This window comes from Melopsittacus undulatus, chromosome 4 (assembly GCF_012275295.1).
Source record: "Melopsittacus undulatus isolate bMelUnd1 chromosome 4, bMelUnd1.mat.Z, whole genome shotgun sequence".
Taxonomy (NCBI): domain Eukaryota; kingdom Metazoa; phylum Chordata; class Aves; order Psittaciformes; family Psittaculidae; genus Melopsittacus; species Melopsittacus undulatus.
In genome coordinates this window covers 60559566-60576471 of record NC_047530.1, presented here as the reverse complement: position 1 = coordinate 60576471, position 16906 = coordinate 60559566, and the positions used below count along the sequence as shown (strand labels likewise).

Genomic DNA, 16906 nt, shown 5'->3' with positions numbered 1-16906 from the left:
AACATTACAAGTATCAAAGCCTATCATAACAGCCCTTCTTAGTTCTTCAAGAATTTACTGAAGGAGTAAATATTTATATATTTATTTATAATGACATATGAAGATGAAATATTTTAGATGCTTATTATTAACAATATAATTATTAGATATGTTTTGATAGTACAGAAGTATGACTGTGATCAGAATCTCTAATAATAAGTTTGTGTAAGCAGGAATCTAAATAAAGTCAGTGTGCCATATTACCAGAAAAGGATATAGCTGCTTCATATCTTAAAAAAAGGAACAGAGGGAAAACTGAACTTTATTTTTAAACATATGTCCTTTAGAACATGTACATTCTTTGCTCATGTCATTGAACATTCATCCTCTCTTCCACTGAGGACACTAGCATTACAGGGTTTTTATAACAGATAAGAGCTGCTAAATAGTAACTAAGATAGGACCATCCGTGAAAACACTGGTTATTTATCTTCATTGTCTGTTTGCTGCTACAAGACATTGTGTTTCAGAGGACAGCTTACTGGCTGCACATTCTGTGAGCTGTGAAGGAACTAAGGAACTTTGTTTTCTTTTTTTTCTTCACAAAGAGGAAATATACTAAATCGTTGTAGTTTTGCTTACGCTGTCCATCAGCAAAACCAACTTCTACCATTTGGAAAAACCAAAATGCATCTGTCACAGTGCATGACACAATGTCACAGAGCCAATTTAAGTTAACCGGATCAGGTATTCCTGGAGTCTTAGGCATAGAACTGTCTTAGGACAATGACGAGTCAGTGAGAATCAGCACAGTGAAAATAAAGGATGCACCATCTTCTGCAATATTAACAAATTCTCAGAATATGGAAAATTGAATACATTTCACATTGTAATCTTTGCAAGGATATATAAATTTTAATAGGATCTCATTCTTGAGTTACTTTATTGCTCTGTTCAATTAAATAGTATTTACGGATTAACAACCTACAAGAGTATTATATTTCATTCATACTCATCTGACTCCAGTCAAACTGCTCTGCTTTTTCCAGAAAAGATAACTAGTTCTAAGAAAAAACAGTTATTTCCTGTGTAAGGCCTAAGTATCAGCAAGGTAAAAGTAGCAACTAAATAGAGCAACTTTATTTAAATATAATAAATAGAGCAAGTATTATTTTTGCAGTTCATACATGCGGAGATTCAGGTTATCACATCATAATTGCTTACACCATTGATACTGGTTCAACTGCTAAGCAGCCTAAGGATGACGACTGTTTCGTGTAATGACTATTTCCACAAAAACTGTAGCAACCTGCCTGCTGCACTTTCTTAAGGCATTTGATTTTCAACTGTTTCCATTGTAAATTACTGCTACAGAACAAAAGATAAAGATCCTGGATCATCAGATTAAGTGGTGTAGGTCTATTGCTGAAATAGTCTTGTTTGTTCACATGGTGTAACAGGTTATTCCAATACTAACTCACCTTCACATTTCATCCCTTACCACCTTAACTCTCCTCATTCTTAGTGTAAGAAATAAGAAAAAATGATGACTCCCCGTCTTGGGCACTGACTCTTTGCCCAGAACACTTATGTCTCTCAGGCCTTTGTATCTCCTTGAATATGGCAGTTAAAGCAACAATCTCACTGCATGAAGATGTCAGTATCCACAACTCAGCTTTCAACTGCTATCTGTTGCACTAAAGTAACCTGGTCACCCATGCTGTCTATCACAAGATGTTTGGCTTCATCATCGCATTTTCCATCAGACAAAAATAAACCATTCAACTCCGAAGTGCAGTTAACCACTTGGGTCAAAAAACTCATATCACCATGCTATCTAATGCTAACAGTACATCACTTAAGTCTTCTCATTGAATAAAAGCTGCTTCTTTCAACCTCTCCTTTTTTACAGACTTGCTGCCTCATATGAACATTACCAACACCCAGTCTGTTTTCAATTAACATGAAACTGTTAATACAAATAGCTTTCTAGTTTGTAGGAACATTGTGATAGCATTTACTTACCTTCGTGTTGGAAATTTAAATAAAAGTGCATGTATTATCATTGGTGAGACACTGGGAACCATGCAGACACGTTCACCAATCCAGACCAGGGGTACTGTACTCCTGTACGAGCAGTGCATTATTCTCCCACACACTGCTGTGCTCTCTTGCAAGGAACCAGGGAGCAAAAGCAAGGAGGCAGCAAAGTCTGCACCCTCTTGCAAGGAACACATAAATTCGTGTGTTACACACTACTGAAAGATATTCCACAGATTGTTGAGGAATCTAAATGCAGAAAGCCTGACAAAAATTATTGTAGCTGAGAATCTAAGGCACAGAGAGATTAAAATATCTTGTCCAAGCCTTTTCCAGAAGATCACACCAGAGGGGAATTGAATCTAGCTCTCACGAGTATCAAACACAAGATTTCTTTCATTATTTCTGTTCCTCTAAGGTACTAGACAGTGTAAACCATTTCCTTATCACCAGAAATTTCACAAAGCTTGGCCACTTAGTCACAATACTTAAATTTTTAAGGACATACTATCCCTTAAACACATACTTGGCTTTCATTTAATTTAAGAAAAGCTGCACCTGCATACATCTGAACCATACATTGTTATATTTGAAACATTTTAAAACAGATATGCCACCTTATTATCCCTGCATTTAGCTCTACTACCCATACAAAGAAACAGACACGGCAAAACAAAACCAGCAACAATGTTAAAGTATCAGGTATTCATGTCTGAGAATGAACAATATTAAGTGTTGTATGGAACATAACCTGACATTATCTAAAATGGGAAGAAGGTGTGAGAATATGACAGTGGTTAATACAACAGTCAGTGTAGTAGATAAACTGAATGTATAACTGTTGTTCAACGACACCTGCATGCGACAGCTAAGGATCTAGTAAGAAGTGGATTTCAACAGGTAATGAAAAAGCAATGTACACAGCCTTTAGCTGCTGAGCTCTGGAACTGGCTGCCACAGGAGATTGTGGAGAACGACAGTGTATCAAGTGGTTCACAAAAGCATACAAAATTCAGAGAGGACAGACCCGCAACAGGATCTCATCTACTTCCCTTGGCAAATGTACATTAAACTAGATACGCAGTTAGTGTGCATTCTTAACTGTCCCCTGGAGCCTCTGTATAGACAGATGTTCCCCTGTACATGACAGCTCTACCTACTGTGGAAGGAGATCAACCTTCCTTGGGAATCCAGGCTTATATGGTTTTCAGGTAAAATTTCTGGAAAATTATGATGAGAATGGAATTCTTAAGGCAATTAAACCCACAAATGCAATGAAACCATTGCAAAGAGAGTTTCCTGGATCACATACAAAGAAGGCTAAGCTCTGCAGCATCTATATGTTGCTGTTTTCCATAACTAGAAAATGCTCTTCCCACTAATTGCAATTATTTTCTATAGCACAGAAATAAACTCATGGGAGAGGCTTTGCATGAGTGGCCCTAATTTGATAAGTATGTTGTCACCCGATCTCCCTGTATACAGGGCAGGGATGTGTCCTATGCTATGAGTGCAGTAATAATTCTGTATGTGCTTACACTGCCAAAGTAATTATTCCAAAAGACTGGAGGAGTTTTTAAGAAGCACAAACATTCCACTTCTGCATATGATTCTGGAACTTGCTTTTTTCTAGCACACAGAAAACCATCTCAATCCTCACTTTAGATTGCTCTCTTAATATTTACAGGCTTGACACACATGATTTCATTAGTTTCTCTACCATTAAGATCTGTAACAATCAGAAAGCTACGCATATAAGAAGACAACCCTGAGCCAAGACTTCAGGGATTGGCTTTATTTCAAGCTTTAAAGAGATGTCAAAAAAAAAAAAAATCAACCAGAAAACTAAAATATTCATAATAAAGTTAAAATAATTCAGCTGTGCCTCCTGGGTAACACTTTCCCACTTCCTATGGAAAGACTCACTCTAAGTACACTACATATATTCCTTGTTTCTTTTATGTATATGCTCATTCTTCAGTTTGTATGCCTCAAGACTTCTGTATACAATTTAAGTTAAGCAGTAAAACTGGGATATATGCAGAGCCTTCATAGTAACCATTTTCCAGTTGTGCTTGTCTATTTATGTCTGCGAAAACACATCAATTCCACCAGTACTTTTGAAGTTTTATATAAAGTGAAGTGAAACACTAAACTTTTGGAGATCACAGAACGGTTCTCTAGAGAGAACTGTTCTCTAGGGATAACTGTACTCTATGTATGCTACACAAGTCTAATAGCAGTAGGAAAAAGATTCCTCAGCCTCCTGTTGATGCAGCCTGCCACACAGTTAACACGCATCACCATATTGGTTTCATGACAACTTATACTCAACTTGTCAACAAAATCTCCATATCACCAATTACAATGTCTAGGCTAACATATTTTTAATTTTGAAATCTAAAAATATAAGTAAAACTCAACATAGGCAAAGGACACATTAAAAACAATGTTTTTCATTACTTTGACATAAATTTGCAAGTTTTTTATTAGTGGATTTTTCAGCCATATTTAATGATTTATGCAAACTGTTTTTACAGAAAGGATACACTGGTCCACTAACTCTGCTAACAACATACCTTGTCTTCATAGAAGAAATTACCTATGTTCTCTGCAAATCATCAGATGAGAGGTGAAGCAGTGATCATTTAAGCCTATCATTTCACCAGGCTATGAACTCATTATAGGGCAGCATCTTAGTCTGTCCAGCAGATCTACAGCATCATTTTTTCCTTTCCAAAATTACAAGAAGCAACTATTCACTCCTTCATTAGCTTTCTCCTAATCTGAAGTTAACTTATTTCACAGAATCACAGATATTTGTCCTCTTTCTTAAAGTGTCTGTTAAAAGCCAATAAAATGTTTCTTATTAAACAGTTACATTTATCATTGTAATCAGCACCAAATTCTGAAGGAAAAAAACATCTAATTTAAAATTTAATTTCCTTTATATGCAAATTGACATTAAATCTTTCAAAAAATCTCATATAAAATATTATTCCTCAAATCTCATTATATAGCCGTATAATATTTATATTATGCTTCATTAAACAACAATAAAACACCAAAACATTATGTAGCTTTTAAACCACCTGGCAGTGAACAAAAAAAAAACCAAAACAACAAAAACCATCATATAACTTCAAATGTAATCAGTAAATATAATAGAAGCCAAATCCAAAATCCTCTGATGGAGGTCATGGGAGTCTTCCCATTAACTTCCATGTGCTTTGGGATAAATATGAGCAAGTAAAAGGAGGAGAAATTAAAACTTACCCATGAATTCAATTCCTAAATGGTCTGCTATACCCAAGAAAGCATGTAAAAGAAAGAAGAAAAAAGAGACAAAAATGTTAGAAATAGACTAAAATGCAAATATCACCTTTATAATCACTGCTAGCATTCAATATTTGTATGAGAGAGCTGCAGAACACCATGCGGGGTCAGGGCCTCGTTGTGTGGGTACTGCTCAAAAAGAAAAGCAGAACTCTGCTCTTCGAAGGGCAATCCTAAGACTTGAATATAGGACACAGCTATAGGAGCTGTCACAGAGAGAAGTGTAGTTCACAGAGGACGTGAACGCCTTTACTCATGGTATTTATATCTGACTTGAGTGTCTCAAGCCAGCTATTTACAGGAATTTCATTTTCTTTTTCTCCTGAAACTCCTCTCTCGACATGCTAACTACTGTCATTACTTAGGTTCTTGCTTTCATTTTCTCTGACAGAGATCAAAACCTAAAGAGATGAATGGAAGGCTTTGCAGAGTGTTGCAGCTCTCACTACAGCACACTTGCACTCAATGCGATTGCAAAACTGCTAGCTCCTGTGTAACAGAAAATCCGACTTCGGAAAGAGCAGCCATGTTCTCTATTTAGCCATCTGACTGATATGATGCAGTCATTCCAACACCTTTAGAACTGAAGCAAAAATGTTATCATTTTTAGAATATTGACCGAATTTACCCCATGTGAGATCAAAACGTTCAGGACTCTTTTTCACAAGACAAATTAGGGTATACATCTCTAACAGATGTTTTAGTGCAAAGTAGGTTTACATTTATATAAAACTTATTACTTTTTAAGTTTATAGAAAGAATGTTTAAGTTGATAGGCAGTTATAGAATAACAAACTTTCCATCCTACACAAGGGAACAGAAAAAATGCTAACTGACTTTTCAGAACTGAGTGTGAAGGAATAGTAGCTTCAAGTCCAAACTGGAACTGTGGAAGGCTGTTCAGAAAGGTTGCAAAATGCAGTTCTGTTTCACATGAGACATTAAATAATTTGTTTTTCCAAGGGAGGGAGTAATCTGCATTATAAAGAGCAAAGAAGATTCTTTTTCCCTTTAAAATATAATAAAAGCTAAATACTTCCATTGTATCTTTCTTTCAATTTATAGTTACATTTCCTTAATACAGAACAGATTAATACATGATTTTGCCAAAGTTTCCAACAGCAGTGTATGCAGGGGAATGCAGTAGGGAAAGAGCAGGAGTATTACAAGGAAGACAGAATAAGACTGATGTGCTGGCTTGTACAGGGAGCTAGGAGATACTACTGGGAGCTGTGTGAAACACTCAATCCCATTAACTAATGTACTGCAACTTCCAAAAGCCCACTTAAGAATGATAGAGAAAAGTTAAAGGAAGATTTTTCCAACATAAACATAAAAAAATAATTTGAAACTCGTTATCTAGTGAATTGTCAGCTCTGGTACCTGTGATGAGAATGTGAAATATTTGTGTTTCTGTTGAAAATGCTGGGAGTGATTGCCTTTTGCAACCTTTGAATCCTTCCAGTAGAGGGCATTGAACATCAGCTTGCCCAGTTCACTCAGAATACAAAACTATGTAACAGCTGCTAAACTCAACATTTATTTTCATTCAGAAGACCCAATATGCATTTCAAAAGAAAAGAACATAAGATGATGATAAGTGGTATAAATATCTTAGCAGCGTGATGTTAGGAAAGACACGTTATGCAAGTCTAGTGACACCCAATGAATCTTTCTTTTTGGCATTAAATACATGACTCAGAATCACACATAGATGTATTCCACATTACAATCTTCTAATTCGTCTCCTTGCATTCATGTATAAGCATCATGTACAAACATCCCTGGTACACTTGACACAGGGATGCAATTTTTCTAAGAGCATGAGATCAGAAATACCAAAACTGCATTCAAGATACTATATCCAGTGATTTGTAATTTGTTTTTTTTATTCTTTAATTTTCTCTACCTGTGAAATCTGGAGATACTATCTGCATGAAATTCACATCTTGCTGTGTTCAAGACCAGGTTGGATGAAGCCTTGGGTGATATGGTTTAGTGTGAGGTGTCCCTGCCCATGGCAGGGGGGTTGGAACTAGATGATCTTGAGGTCCTTTCCAATCCTAACTATTCTATGATTCTATGATTCTGTAGACTGCAACCAGATGAAGTCAACAACTGCTTACGTTAAAAAAATTGAGACTGAAGTGCCATAGTCTGCTGTCCAAGGAGCTAAGGATATTCACACATTAATCAAGATCATTCAATATAATCTTTTGAAGTCAATCTAGAACAGCTGAAAAAACAATCCTCCTTTCCTTAACTGGGCTATCCAGTTTTCCATTTGCAGTCTGCAATCTCCTCACTTCAAAAAGTGCAAAGCAAATACACCTTTCCTTTAAAAGATGGAAAAAAGCATTTTAGTTCATCTTTGGGTGGCTTATATGTAAGTGACAGTCAAGGGTGTGTGTAGCCTTCCTGGGAAATGTATTCCACTGGAGAAGGTGGAAACATGGCAGGTTATTTATTTTAAATATCTCATGTGCCCAGAAGGCAACTTTAGCAACCACCTTAATATATACTGCTGACAAAGCTGATTTACCCAGATTATGATGAAAGGATACCTACGCTGATAAACCTGCACACTGAAATATCCAAGCTGCCAATTCATATCATTAAGCATAGTTCAACAAGCTCACACAGCTATGTGGGAATAGAAAACACTACAATGATGATTCTTGCAGATTCAGCACGTGCTGGCACTGGCACAGCCCTTGTACAGTGGCACCAGTGTCCAAGCCTGCGAGCTGGCCTCTGTGCTCACCTTCCTGTCTGAGCCAGCAGCAGCAGAAGAGCCGTGGCTGGGAGGTGGCGAAGGTAGCTTGGCTGGAAGCCTGCTGGATGTACAATGGGAAACACCACAGGCGACAGCAGCGCCTCGGGGACTGCACATTGCCAACGAGCCTTTCACACCATCAGGTATCATGCAAGTGTTACTCAAATGCAATAAATCGTGGTTGGGGGTTTGTCTTTTCCTTCACTCCCCTCTTTTTAAAACTGCAAAAAGTCTATAACACAATCATTCTCCATGTTCTTCCCCTTGCTCCCTGGTTTGAGTGTCAGCCTCTGGGTTTCAAAGAGAAAAGGTATTCTGATCCCAGGAATAACAGCACTACTTGGGTTACTCTGAGACTTCAGAACCAAAAAGGAGAAAGAAAATCATATCAAGAGCCTGAATATACTTACATTGTTCCCTTCCTTTCCCCCCTCACTGCACTCACAACTTATCAAAACCCATACTTTGAACCTTGTTTTCCTTAATAAAAACATGGCTCCTACATCAGTGGCGTTTACCAGATACTCAACATGTTGAATGGGGGACACTAGGCAGGGAAACATCATAGAAGAAATGCCACCAGTCATTAATCATACCCATTCTTTGGCTCTCAATGTTTTTATCATTTTAAGATGTTTACTCCACTAGCTACAGGAAAAAGATAAACCAAGCAAAACAATAAAACCCCACAAAACATGAACAAACCCAAACCCTATGTACCTTTGCAGCTGAAAAAAAAGTTAGAAAAGGAGAGAAGACAACTGCTTCCAACCCCAAACCCTCAACTGGGCTGGCCCTGGACAACGACTGCCTCCATGACCCACATACACCTTTTCAGAAGGCAGAAAGTGAATCCTGGCTGTCTTGGAGTACAGGCTTTACACTGCAGTTTGCCATTTCCAGCAGAGGAGTGTCTGCATTCCCATACAGGTAAAGGGGTTTGAAAAATCCCTGCTGGAAACAGTAGCAAGATGAGTCCCCAGGGCTCCTCAGACCCTTCTTCCCACCCTGTTCCCACCACATGCGGGCAGCAGGGAAAGGTGGGATGGGGAGAAACACATGGACTAGGTTATAATCATCATTGGGTTGCCTTCTGGTGACCAAACATCAATGCAGTGGTTATTCTCACTCACAGTGTTGTGGCAAAAAAAAAATGTGGTTTGGAGATGGGTTTTGCCCCCTCTTAATATCAGCAAGAAACTCCCAGTATGTCCATGTGAGAAACAAGCATGGCAGTGGGAACTGCACAGTTAGAGGCAAAGGGGGGAAAGCAAGCTGTGATAGTGACCTAAGACTGAACCAGACAGTAAAATATAAGGTATTAACCCATGACATGCCACAGTGTAACAAAGAACTGCTGTGCTGCTATATAGTAGTAATATATAAATGATAAATTGCCTGCAGAGCACTTCCTTGGACACAGGTAAAATGCCAAGTAATTCACCATCAAGCAATGCAGTCTCTTTAAGGTCTCAGTTCAACAAAAATGCACATGAAAGCTGTTAATGTGCTGAAGAGTGAGCGCTGCTCCACAAGATGGGATCATTAACCGAATAAAGTGGCTGTATTTTATTTTTGTTATTGCAATTTCTTCTTTCTTTCTGGTATTGTTATGTTATTAGAAACTTAGATATTAAGAAGAATACTCACTTTTATATTTTATTTTATGAATATTTCTGTATTTTGTTGTTGATGTGGGGAAAATACTGTGCTTCATGGTCCTTGCACTGTGTGAATTTGTTGCTAGTATCAAAGCCATTTTAATTTATACTTTATGAATACACACACACCTGGGAATACTTGATAACAAACACAAGAGAAGATAAATTTGCACTTACTAATGAATTAATTTATTAGTGCTTCACAAAGAAAATGCAGCCTTGTGCCTGGATTGGGGTTTGTTAGGACTTCTTTTTTAGTCATAGAATCATAGAATGGTTTGGATTGTAAAGGACCTTAAGATCATCTATTTCCAACCCCTCTGCCATGAAGGGGCCTACAAGGACACCAGGGAGGGACTCTTCATCAGGGACTGTAGTGATAGGACAAGGGGGAATGAGTTTAAACTAAAAGAGGGGATGTTCAAGTTAGATATAAGGAAGAAGTTCTTTGCTATGAGGGTGGTGAAGTGCTGGAACACGTTGCCCAAATAAGTGGTAAACGCTCCAACCCTGGCAGTGTCCAAGGCCAAGTTGGACAGTTTGGCAACATGGTCTAGTTTTAACATGGAGATTTGTTTCCTCAGTTAAAGATAGGTTTCATTATCTCAGGTACATTCTAAGCTATACTATGAATAGAAACATAAACTCAACATGTAAATCTCATGAATCTATAGAAGAAAAAATCTTGGACATAAAAATACTCATTGTAGAGTACTACAGACAGTTCCATCTGTTCTAAGGATAAGCTGACTTTGGTATGAAGGAGACAGCTTTAGGAAATCAATGCAATAGTAAAATATTTTCTTCTGCAAATGAAATTTAACATTTCAAATAAACTCATAAGATTTGTTAAATTGTCCTTAGTAGATTATTGTCTTGAGCAGAAAATGCAATAATATGCTGCAAGATACCAAGGGACAGCTCAAGTACTATGAACAGATTATCTGGTTGGAATGAACAGGACAAAGTTTAACTTGTAAATAACAAACCAATCAAACTTGCTCTGAAATGAAGAAAAAGTCTTCAATTCAGAAAGCAGCTGGATTAGGATACTAACTGAAGATACAAATTGCTGCTGTCTTACCCATTATGTTTTATTCTAAGTTTGGCAGCACACGGTTATCAGCCTATTTGTGTATTTAATGAAGCTAAATCCACAACCAATTACATATATTAGAAAATACATTATTTTCTGAATCCTCAAATATATTATTTTTGGTGCCTTATTTTGCATGTGAGCAGATACAATTATGGGACAAGGGATTTCTCTATTAGTAAGAAGGGTACATTGCTCCTGTTTTCTCTTGAACATCCACTGGAAATTATCAGACATAGCAAACAGACCAAATGCTCTTAGAGCTTGATCTGGTTTTTGGTTTTGGTTTGTTTTGGTTTTTGGGTTCGTTTTTTTTTCAGTATAAAAACCACAAAACACCTGAACATATTAACACATTTTACAAATCTCAGTTATTAGAAAGCACAAAGTTTGATTTTATTTTTTTGTTTCAGAGAGATTCTGGCAATTTGTTTCTGTAATTAATTTACAAAGAAGTACTCTCCATAGTATTTTTTTGGGTGGTGGAAAAAGTGACTGGGACAGTTCAGGGGAATCAGAGACATAAAGTTAAGATAGCTCAACTACTGAGTTTTCAAAGCACCTTCACTGAAAGGTATGAAAGAAATATCCCTCTGTGGGACATTTAAAAATGGACCAAACTAAAACTAAATCCTGAGAATGACTTTGAATAGACCAATACCTGATGCCTGCACCTGCCATCCTGACAACGAGGACTATTAAAGTTTTTCCAGATGTAAAGTTTTCCTGGTGACAGGTAGGCTTTTTACTACACGTTAGCTAGCATAATAGTAAGTATAGAGAATGTATCAGTGATTTACACCACCTGTCAAGACACAGTGATGCAAATCATACATACACACATCCTTTACAAGATACTTAGTCAGTTTTCAATAAGATTATATACCAGTTACAGAAATGATAAAACATTTTAAAAAAAGAAAGAAGGCCATAAATCTTTAAAAACTTCACAATCAATTATATTCTCAATATAAACAATGAGAGATTTAAATTTTCTATTTGTATAGAGGGTTAATTTTATTTTAAACCAAATTAAAATCCTCAATCTGCAAAAAAAGAAAAAAGATAAAAACAAATACTGACGACATTGCTTAACTGGAAAAAACCTAGATTTGCTGTCAGTATCTATGGCTCTGGAGAGGCTATAGCATAGCTTCAGGACAGAATCCCCCACCAGTTCTATCAGAAAGGAACATTTGGAAAGCATCCAATAAAGCTTGTTGTTATATAAACAATAAACAATGCTGAATAATGGAATAAACTATTGATTTTCTTTCCCTTTGAATGACAAAAGCTGGTGGCTGTGGTTTACACCACTGAAGTTGAAAGATTGTTTCTACCTTCAGAAAATAATAATAATGCTCCAATCTTCACAGGTTCAAGACAAGGTGGAGATTTCAACCACTTACCTCATCTGCAGCATGCAGGTTCAGAAGATTAAGCTTGCCTCCTCTCATCAATTTTAAGGCCTTATATATTATAATCTGTACAGCCATTTGACTAAGCTACTTCTTGTTGAGGCAGTATGTTGGATTTTGATAAAAAAATAGTCTCCTCAAACAATGTAAATAATTCCTACTGATACCCACAATACTGTAAATCAGCACAGATTCTAACCTTAGATTATTTTTTGTTACTATAGTTATAAATTCATCAGAACTAACAAAGATGTCTTTGATTTCAAAGCGATAAATAGCCTACTGAAATTACTCCATTAAAGCTGTAAAATGCCTGAAGAACCTGTTTAAAAATCTCATCCAATCCAGGCTAAGACATTTAGTGTTAGCAAAATGCAGCAATATTTGTTCTCCGAATAAGCCATTGTTTTCATCAGTGAGAGAACAGGTAAATATTAGCTGCTGCTGCTATATGCTGATATGTTTTTGCTGATTTACTTAACATTCACTAATCAACAGAACTGCTGTACATGTATAGGGACTTTGATTCGTCACAGAAGAGTGACATGTAAACAGTAAGTTCATACAGAACCCTTTCTCTCCAGTCAGAAAACTAAAAGATGCTTTCTGATTTTATTTGTGAAAAATGTAATGCTGTTTCCATGAAAATTAATAACTACATCAAATGAAAATAAAGCGGCTTGTATAGAGCCTCACAGCTCATGCTGACAAGGTTATTTATGAAATTTTCTCTAAGTGTATGTTGAAAACGATAAACCAATGGGATCACTCTGAGATCAACTTCCTCAATGTTCCCTCACAATGAAGTAAACACTGCACATTTTATCCTGGTTACTTGATTACTGACATTAGTATAAACTGTTTTGTGGTTTAAAATCAACTGGCAACTCAGTACCATGCAGACACTTGCTCACCCCTTCCCCTTTCCCCTCCCTGGGTGGGATGGGGAGGAAAACTGAACGTAAACCCTGTGTATTGACATAAGAACAGTCCAACAATTAAAGTACAATACAAAACTACTACTGCTACCAGCACTAACAATAATAATGATAAGGGAAATAACAAGGGGAGAGAATATAAAACTGAAACTGGAAAGCAGAAACACAGTAAACACAAGTGCTGTACAGTACAATTGCTCACCACCTGATGACTGATATCCAGCCCAACATGAGCAGTGGTCAGTCCCTTCTGCATGACTCCCCCCCCAGTTTATATACTGGGCATGACATGCTGTGGTATGGAATACCCCTTTGGCTAGTTTGAGTCAGGTGTCCTGTCTCAGCTTCTTGTGCCCCTCCTCACTGGCAGAGGATGAGAGACTGAAAAGTCCTTGATCAGTGCAAGCACTACTTAGCAACAATTAAAACACTGGTGTGTTATCAGCACTGTCTCAGACTGAAGCCAAAACACAGCACTGTACCAGCTACTAGGAAGAAAATTAGCTCTATCCCAGCCAAAACCAGGATGACTGTTAAAACCAATGATTATCGTAGATATTCTGACATTCTGCAGTTTTGACAGATCAATAAACCCCTGTATTAGCACTGTAATTGCAAAAACAAAACCAAAAACAAAACCAAGAACCAAAAAACCTCTTTCTTGTTCCTGTTCATCACTGAAGCCCAACATCTCCTCAAAAGTTCCTTTCCCTTTCCCTTACTCCTCCCCTTGGCTCCATACATAACACTTTTTTAACATTGCTATCTGAAAGTCCAAAGTCACATACCAGGATTTCTGACTACTAAGACAAAACACCAGTGTAACTATCTGAGCTACTTTCACACTTCTGAACTCTTCCTGGGCTTCTGCAACAGTTATTGCAGTGACTACACTTGTCTCACAGTTGCACTGCTATAATTAAGCTATGGAGCAATATATTCTTCTATTCTTTTCTGTGTCATTAACACAATGGTTCCTGAAGAATCGAGGCTCACAGTGCATAAAATCCTGGTCCAATCTTTCAAGACTGCAACTGGGTTTGAACGTATTTATGTGATTATTTTCCAGCTATGCTATGACCAGGTCTCATAAAGCTATATAAGAGAAGGGAAGGGAATCATATTTTCTGTCAAAACCCAGGGAAAAGTAGAAAACATACCCCAAAAGCATGTTTGTATTTTCAAAATATATGGTCTGGAAAGTTGTTGGAACCATCTATGAGTTAGATTATTTATCTTGTAATAGGCATGAAAGATTTTATTTGATTGCTGTATTCTGTGGGAAAAGAATCCTCTTTTGGTTAAATAAGTGATGCAAAATGTCTGTTAAGGTAGAATAAGTCTATGAGTTTCTTAGACATAACTGTAGGGATTTTTCCACTATTATTTCCAAATAGGCAGTTGATAATACGGGTCTGTAAAATATAACCAGCTTCACAGAAACATTAAAGGAATTGCTAATAGCTCCCTTACGATACCATATCATCCATACGATATTTAATAAACATTTCTCATGCTAAAGGTTACTTTATTCCTTTCACAGATCATTAAGCTGTCCTTCACTTGCCTACTACAGGAATATGTTTCAGATGCAATTGTGTTTCCTGCTCTCTAAAGGCACAAAAAAATTAGTGTTTTTGTTAATTTCTTGAAACCTAATCACTTTCTTCAACTTTAGGACATGGAATATACATCCATTTGTGGACACACACCCCCTCCTCCCCCCACCCCAAAAGGCTTTATTCCCTAACACACCAAGAGATTTATTCCTATTGCAATCCAAAAGCAAACCAAAAAGCAGAGTATGGGTATTTACACCAGCATTTTTACAATACTGACTGAATTGTTTTTGCTGTGAATTATACATCTCTACTCCAATGACAAAAGTTGCCAGATTTATTTATACCTATACTTAGCTGCCTAAATAACTGTTCTGAGTTTTGCACAAAAGGACTCAGAAGAGTCAAAAATGTGGGTTTCTTAGATTTTTTTAGAAAGATGCTGTTTTTTACCTTCATTTGGGAAAATACATTTCTTTAGGAATCTAATTCTAACAGTAAGCACATTTGTTGCACATGGAAGACACACTGTTTCAATTTAAATAACACAGAATGCAGCAAGATAATTATTTGAACATATTCTTCTCTGTGCATATGTCTCACGCTCCATGGAAGCAGCTGCCTTACAGAGCAGCATTACTGAGCCTCATTTCCAGCATACCCACATTTCAGGCTCAGATGCTGATAAAAGGCCATAAGCTTTAACCAAAAATTTCCCAGTGTTTGTGGCATTTTCTGCTTTATGGACTCGCTGGTCTTGCCTGCGATAGGTAGTAGTGTGTGCCAACCAACCTTCCTGAACCATCAGAAGTTTATTAATACCAAGATATCCAATGTTCTTTCAAATCTTAAAAGGGTCTTTTTTTCTAGGAAACCAGGCATAGAAATCCCTTTATATCTCAAATCCAGCTGTAGGTTAGCAATTCACCTAGATGGTGCTTAAAACAGTTTTTTTATTTATGAGAGGTTTTTCTCAGCTACTTAGGTCTCCCCTATTTAGTGAGGAAAAAGAAAAGCAGCCCTCCTTTTTGTTATTTCTTTCCATTTTACAGGGCTATATACTGAACGCTTTAAAGAGCTTATTACATTGAAGTTTATCAGAAAACACAGCATCTGCCCAACATCTCTTATGATTTAATGAAATAAATATCACACACCACTTCACAAAACCGCTCCTATTACTGTGCAATTCTCCCATTTCTGCAAGAATCCAGTATCTATAGCAAGGGAACGGCTCCAAATGTACTCACATCCCTTCTTTTTTGTGATGCTTTTATCTATTCATTTAGCAACTCAACTGATAGTGTTTGTTGGGTTTTTATTTATTTATTTTTTTAACTCTGCTTCATGTTTGTTGGCTGTCAGGGAGTGCAAACCATGCACATGCACAACATTGCTTGCACTGCATTTATGCAGCTTGTAGTATTAAACATTAGAGGACCAAAAGTGTCTTGCTAAAGAAACTAACATGGTTTATTTCTAGCTTCTACTTGTTACCAATGAAACCCCAAAACATTTGAGCAGTTACATTTTTTTAATCTTTTTTTTAAGCTTAAAACCATTTAAATAAACACTGTTTATTTTTTATGTAGTGTTTCTAGATTCAAGGAAAGGCTCCTTGAAGGACAGGAATACTTCAATACTCAATTTGCATACTCTCTCAAGTCACCTACCAGGTGCCTTCCCCAAACTCTGTACTGTAATGCTGATGCTTGTTATGAACATTCTTAATGGAAATATACTAGTAATTGTCAGCCTATATATGGTATCAAACAAAAAACAGCCGATGGGAGCAGAAGAGTTCCACTTTCCTCTAAGTTAAAACCCTTTCTTGACAGCTGGCAATAATTAGCTCAAGGTAATTGATACTAAGACAGTTATGCTACACAAGCACACAGATTTGGACAACAGCTCTGTAATATACAGAGCACTGTGTCTGAATTGCACGATTTTTGAAGCGAGATATCTAGACAAGATGAAGACGAGTTATTTGTTGAGATGTGAAAACTATGGGTTGAGGTACATTATCAAGGCACTAAGGGAATGTATCTCTTCCCTGAAGCTGTAACATTTCAAATGGTGCCATTTCTATTTGATTGTGGG

The 16906-nt window shown here is 37.0% G+C and overlaps 1 protein-coding gene across 3 annotated transcripts in view; it reads right to left on the bottom strand.

Annotated features, from left to right (window-relative positions):
- Window positions 1–16906, bottom strand: part of NRG3 (neuregulin 3) — a 402582-nt gene that overhangs the window by 63890 nt on the left and 321786 nt on the right. For 2 of the 3 annotated variants that reach the window (XM_034062155.1, XM_034062154.1), the window contains exon 4: window positions 5296–5319. In XM_034062155.1, coding sequence (XP_033918046.1) covers window positions 5296–5319 — 24 coding nt within the window. Of the gene's footprint in view, window positions 1–5295; window positions 5323–16906 lie in introns of all 3 variants that reach the window. The other variant, XM_034062153.1, reaches the window with a different exon arrangement.